The 6816-nt window shown below is 31.5% G+C and overlaps 2 protein-coding genes across 2 annotated transcripts; both read left to right on the top strand.

Annotated features, from left to right (window-relative positions):
- The first annotated feature begins 597 nt into the window (after positions 1 to 597).
- On the top strand, positions 598 to 1836 carry LOC108917964 (39S ribosomal protein L51, mitochondrial). Its single transcript, XM_018724792.1, has 2 exons — positions 598 to 757; positions 811 to 1836. Exon 2 carries the CDS (start codon positions 820 to 822, stop codon positions 1306 to 1308), a length of 489 nt encoding a protein of 162 aa, XP_018580308.1. The 5' UTR covers positions 598 to 757; positions 811 to 819; the 3' UTR covers positions 1309 to 1836.
- A 309-nt stretch (positions 1837 to 2145) lies between these two features.
- LOC108917965 (39S ribosomal protein L51, mitochondrial-like) lies at positions 2146 to 3367 on the top strand. Its single transcript, XM_018724793.2, has 2 exons — positions 2146 to 2288; positions 2342 to 3367. The coding sequence occupies exon 2, from the start codon at positions 2351 to 2353 to the stop codon at positions 2837 to 2839; it is 489 nt and encodes a 162-aa protein (XP_018580309.1). The 5' UTR covers positions 2146 to 2288; positions 2342 to 2350; the 3' UTR covers positions 2840 to 3367.
- Positions 3368 to 6816: the final 3449 nt, after the last annotated feature.

Raw genomic sequence — 6816 nt, 5'->3', positions numbered from 1 at the left:
TTAAACGTAAATATCTGAATAAATTAATTTCATTCAATTTATCAATTATTCATTTAGGGAATATTTTTACATGTCGGCAACACAGGGCCCACGTCCGGCGATTCAAGATCCCGCCCACCTAGGGTAAAGCGGAGCAAACTTTAAATTGAATAAATTGAATACCTGACAAGATATGTACTTATTGATTAATATCACTTTACTTCTCATTAATTTTGTATTCAATTTATTTAGATGAGTGTACCTGATAAGAGCATTATGATTTGTGAAATAAATTAGCTGTTAGAACATTTATTTTCTGCGGACATTTAAAAATTGTCTTGCCCTACTCTCCCCCTATCACACTTACCGGCAGGCTTTGACATTTTTTATGTCTACTATAAGTATGAAAAGAACTATACATATTTATTTACAAAATATGATCTCACATCTGTAGTCAATGAATCTATGAATGAATAGTTCCTATCGAAGGATTTGTTCCGATCAATGATAAATCATGAACACCAACCTTAACCCAGAAAATATTACTAAATGTTTTTAGCATAGCATACGTCTCCATGATAGCATAGTTCATACTTCATAGTAGTAAGCACAAATGGCACAAATTCCATAGGTTGTTTCTAGGTTAAGAAGAGTTAAAACTGGGAATTTGGCTATTTTATAATATAAAAATTATTCATAAATATACAGTTTGCAAATATACATTTGCTAATTTATTTCGAGACGATAAAATTGAAATAAAACTAGATTTTACTGATAGGTAATGTATTTAATTTAATGATTGTTTATAAACTGACTAGAAAATGATTAAAGGGTCTAAAAATGTCTCTGGTATCCCACTCTTGTATTAAAATAATTCAGTCATGGCTACCACAGGTAATATTTAAGAGATACAGATATCATTCAGAGAAAATTGCCAAGGGTCCTCTATTGCGAAGGTATGGTTATGAAAATCCTGTTCTACAAAGAGGCCCATTACCGAGAATTGAAGGTGCTAAGAAATTACCTATGCCAACATATAAACCAAAGGATAGCTGGTCGGAGAAAAGAGCTCTTTTTGGACAAAATGATTATATAGACATTTTGGGAAATGAAAAATTACATCCTACGAGAATTTTATATAATGTACCAGCTTGGCTTAGAGGAGTAGGTGGAAATGAATTTCAAGTTATGATTAGAAAAAGAAAAATGTTGGGGAAAACCCCATATCCTCTTGCCAGGCCTACAAAGTGGTATCAACTGCAACTGAGAATTTCGTATTTATATAGATTTATGAACAGAAAAACTAAAACTCCTTTTTCAAAACAATAATTGGTAAATTTTAGGCATACATATTAGGCATTGTAAAAATGTTCATATTTGATACATTTATTTAAATTCGAGTTTAAATTATTTCCGTTGCCACAAATAAAAATGTGTAAATAGTAATAATTTTTTTAAGTTGCTATAGGAGATCCTTTTTACTAGATTGTTAATATAAAGTGTCGCAAGGCACTTGGCACTTGGCACATGGTTACACCTACTGCAGATGCATTTTTATAAATGAGATCATATTCCCTTAAGGGATTTTATACATCGTTTATATTGTAAAATATTATAAATCAATTGTAATAATAATAAAAAAGAAATAAGCAGGAAACAGAAATATTTGAAAACTTATAAATTAAAAAATTAAAATCAAATATAGACAAAGCGTTAGTAAATGAAAAGAGATGGGTTACAACACGGGTAGGTAAGCGAGTAATATTAAAAAAATATTGATGTAATCTCGTCCTTATTTAACTACAACCTGTTTGGTAATCAATGTAAAATATGTCAATAAAATGAAAATAAAACATTTTCCCGTTTTTCTTTAAGCCTCTCTTGAACTATAATAATTGTGCCGGACACAGTTCAGGTCTAGTAAGCAACANATTTGTATATGGGTTTACTTTTAAAAAAATTTTAAATAATATATAGGGGATATAAGTGAGAAGTCGTTTGCATACGATAGATGGCGCTGTAATCAATTCACAAAGTATAAAGTGTTGCCTACTCATTAGGAGCTACGTAGTAGTAAGCTTCCAAAACGTTACGTGGCGCTGTTCCGCGGTTTGGTGACAATATTGGGGACATTTCATTCTACATTAGTACTGTATTTTCCATGGATTGTTTCTAGGTTAAGAAGAGTAACTGGGAATTTGGCTATTTTATAATATAAAAATTATTCATAAATATACAGTTTGCAAATATACATTTACTAATTTATTTCGAGACGATAAAATTGAAATAAAACTAGATTTTACTGATAGGTAATGTATTTAATTTAATGATTGTTTATAAACTGACTAGAAAATGATTAAAGGGTCTAAAAATGTCTCTGGTATCCCACTCTTGTATTAAAATAATTCAGTCATGGCTACCACAGGTAATATTTAAGAGATACAGATATCATTCAGAGAAAATTGCCAAGGGTCCTCTATTGCGAAGGTATGGTTATGAAAATCCTGTTCTACAAAGAGGCCCATTACCGAGAATTGAAGGTGCTAAGAAATTACCTATGCCAACATATAAACCAAAGGATAGCTGGTCGGAGAAAAGAGCTCTTTTTGGACAAAATGATTATATAGACATTTTGGGAAATGAAAAATTACATCCTACGAGAATTTTATATAATGTACCAGCTTGGCTTAGAGGAGTAGGTGGAAATGAATTTCAAGTTATGATTAGAAAAAGAAAAATGTTGGGGAAAACCCCATATCCTCTTGCCAGGCCTACAAAGTGGTATCAACTGCAACTGAGAATTTCGTATTTATATAGATTTATGAACAGAAAAACTAAAACTCCTTTTTCAAAACAATAATTGGTAAATTTTAGGCATACATATTAGGCATTGTAAAAATGTTCATATTTGATACATTTATTTAAATTCGAGTTTAAATTATTTCCGTTGCCACAAATAAAAATGTGTAAATAGTAATAATTTTTTTAAGTTGCTATAGGAGATCCTTTTTACTAGATTGTTAATATAAAGTGTCGCAAGGCACTTGGCACTTGGCACATGGTTACACCTACTGCAGATGCATTTTTATAAATGAGATCATATTCCCTTAAGGGATTTTATACATCGTTTATATTGTAAAATATTATAAATCAATTTTTAATAATAAAAAAAAGAAATAAACAGGAAACTGAAATATTTGAAAACTTGTAAATTAAAAAATTAAAATCAAATATAGACAAAGCGTTAGTAAATGAAAAGAGATGGGTTACAACACGGGTAGGTAAGCGAGTAATATTAAAAAAATATTGATGTAATCTCGTCCTTATTTAACTACAACCTGTTTGGTAATCAATGTAAAATATGTCAATAAAATGAAAATAAAACATTTTCCCGTTTTTCTTTAAGCCTCTCTTGAACTATAATAATTGTGCCGGACACAGTTCAGGTCTAGTAAGCAACATACCGATTAGCACAATAAATATAAGTGAATGAATTAGTGGGCCTTGTGGAAAGTTTTACATAATATGACGTGGTAAACAAGTAATTTTTCCTCGGAACTTTATGCCTATAGTCACAAAATTATACTAAAAGTTTGCACCTTACTTATTGCTATTTGTACTACTACATAGCAAATGTTACATTAGAAGTAAATTACAATATGTCTCGTATTTGATTTTAAACATTTTTTATTGGAAATCGTTTAAATTTGGGTCAATACTTTTATGATACATAGGTTATAATTGGTCCGTAGTGGCAGCGCAGTAACAGTCATTAACTATGTTTTTTTAGTAGGTAATGGTTTCATAGATAGATTATAGCATGATTTTTAAAAATCTTCAATAGCTCAAAAGCCTAAATCGCTAAATAACAAATGTGCAAGGGGGCCTTTTTGCTCTAAAATAAATGAGCGGTTCCTAAAAATAAAGTAAAAACCAGTGGCGAAGATTTTCTGGTAAAAAATCAAGACTTCCCTATATCTACGCCCCTGATGGGTTTGAAATGCAATCGATTATACCAAATTATAACCTACGTATCATAAATGTATTGACCCAAATTTAAATGATTTCCAATGAAAAATTTAAAAATTATCAATAAAAAACATTTTTTTAATTTTTTTTTTGACACGAAGCATTTACGGACCTACGCCTACATTCGTAGGAATTTTTTTCATAATTTTGGATGTACAATCTGCTCTAGAATTCTCTGAACATTTTGCAACCCTGTATATAGAAATAAGATAGGTGTTAAATTTCTTTTAAATATGTACATTTTACCAATATCTGTTACATATCCTATTAAAATTTCTTATTTTGAAAAGTCCTACACAGCCTGAATTGATTAGTTTAGAAATATGATTTGCATTTGTTGCGCTGTTATCTTCGATTGTCTAATTTTGTCGTCAAAATTCACTAAACTGTTTTATCTTCAAGAAAACAAAAAATATAAGAATATGACAAGCATATTATAGCCTCCAAGTTTTTTTTTTAGCTAGATTGTGCTTAGTTTTTACAGATGATAAATTAACATATGACCTGTTAGAATCTATTTACAAATTCTTTTTATTCAATAGGTGCAGAAGGCACACAAAACAAAAATTTTGAAAAAAAAAAAATTGTTAATAGTAAAGAAAAAACCTATTACCTATAGTCAATTTTCAAAATGATTGCCATTTTTGGGAATCTTTCGTAGTGTCTACCTCTTTATGTCATGTTAATTTAGTTTTTCAGATTATTTTAATGGGTGGTTTTATATAATCTGTATAAAAATACAGTTCAATTTGTTGCATTGTTTCTATAAACAAAGTGATTTGGAGAATTATATTGTGAATAATTAAAAAATACAATGTTTCCCGTCCCCCGAAAACTGCTCTGGTAACTTTCTGAAAGCTTTTTGTTTTCGATAAAAGTTTCCTATGAAAGTTTTATGGTTTTTCTTTTTAGGATTTTAAAAATTAAATTTTGAATAAGATAATTGAACAGTGAGTATGCAACATGAATATGTAAATTGTTAAATTAAATTTTTTGTGACTATCTTGTTATATTTTAGAAATCTTCACAATAATGTAGTATACTATAAAAATCGTAACTACAAAGAGTTATAAAATGTTACTGTAAAGGGTTGTTAGCGACCTCTAGTGAACAATCAAAAACTAATAACAGTGACGTATTTAGCACCCGCAAAAACTTACCTGTACTAAATTTTTTTGCGCAATTTTTTTTTTAATCTTTAAAGCCCCTCAAAGGTCTATATAAGTTTTACAGGAATCTTCTTCCCTAAAGTTAAAAATAAAAAAGTTACTAACACGATTATTTCTTGTGGAAAATCTAAGGTGTCCATAATCCTACTGTCCTAGTATGCAAAGCGATTGAACTTCAAATTTTGTCTATGTTTTGGATATCTCAACAATTCCTAAAGAAAAGTTCATATATTCAGTCCTTGTTGTATAAAACACAGAGCAGTTCCGCTAAAATAGTGAGTGTTCACAAACACACTAAATTATTCTCCAATCTTTCTAATATTTATTATAAGGCTCCGCAGAGTTGCTACTGCCGCCAGAATAGTCACAAGGACATCCACAACGATGCTGCCAGGCATAAGACCAAGTCCTCTGGCTACAAAGAGACAATTCACAGATGTTTCAAAAAGTTACCCACCAAGTTTCACCAGGATAAGAAGATTGTCGTTTCTATTTGTTCGGACGACGATGACAACGTATATTGATCTCTTAGTTGTTGAGTGCAAAAAGCATAAAAATTTTTTGCCCCACTCCAAAAAAATGGTGAAAATTTTCGGGAACTAAGCCAAACCATACATTAGGCTGCCTAGTGGGATGCACCCAGCCAGTGAGTGAACACCAACCCAGGCTTCCTGCAATTTATTAACCTGAGCATGGAAAGACCCAAACGTTTACAACTCACCAGCGTAATCCAACCTAACCAGATAACAAGTGCCTGGCCAGAGTATGTACTTTACCCGAATCTCAAGGATTCATACTGTATAGCAACCACCGCATTACTGTTTAAATGAATGGGAAAAATCTCATGAATTTTTAAACTGCGTTTCGAGTTATAATTCTCCTAAAAATTACCAAACCGAGCGCAACGCTCACATCAGTTGAAAACCTGTTACACAAAACAATTAAATAATAGACTTATCACAGTAAAGTGCAAGTGTCCAAAGTGCGTTTTAGGTCAAACCACAACAATTAGAGTGTGGAACATCCCTCCAAAGCAACACTAGAACTCAACAATGGAGGAAGAGCTTTCATCTCTGAGTCTTTCCCCAACATTCCTCATGGCTAATGATAAAAGAGAAACGCTCGAGATACTTGGGAATCCCCTCATCGGCGAGTGGGCAACTAACATCCCAGCACCACAGGTGAAAACGGACCCAGACAGAATTGCTCCTTCCGGACCCATTATAAGGGTTGAGGGCCTTCTAAACATGCTAAGGGGAGTTGATGGTGGGTTAACTCCACCCCAAGCTAGTCAGACCCATCAGAATCCGTGGCATGGTACCCAACGTGGGGCTATGTTACAAAAGGAGGAAATGACCTATCAAGTCCAGGACACTAATCTCAATACCGCACACATTCTCAGATCAAGAACTAAGAAGGAATCAGTACATTATGCATGCGGTATTAATGTAAGAAAAATATACAGTTTTTGTGAAATTTTATTTGTTAACTTTGATAATTTACCAATGTTTCTATAACCAGATTAATATATTCAACCACTGTTAAAAAGACAACCCATTTAACACAAATTAGAAACATTTACTTTATTAGAAATTCATATAAATAACTTAACTAATTTATACAATTTGAATAAAAGCTT

Source organism: Anoplophora glabripennis, unplaced genomic scaffold (assembly GCF_000390285.2).
Source record: "Anoplophora glabripennis isolate ALB-LARVAE unplaced genomic scaffold, Agla_2.0 scaffold60, whole genome shotgun sequence".
Taxonomy (NCBI): Eukaryota; Metazoa; Arthropoda; class Insecta; order Coleoptera; family Cerambycidae; genus Anoplophora; species Anoplophora glabripennis.
This window is presented reverse-complemented; position numbering and strand designations above follow the sequence as displayed.

Excerpts from the sequence above, each read along its gene's own strand:
- LOC108917964 (XM_018724792.1), top strand. The coding sequence starts at position 820 with ATGTCTCTGGTATCCCACTCTTGTATTAAAATAATTCAGTCATGGCTA.
- LOC108917965 (XM_018724793.2), top strand. The coding sequence starts at position 2,351 with ATGTCTCTGGTATCCCACTCTTGTATTAAAATAATTCAGTCATGGCTA.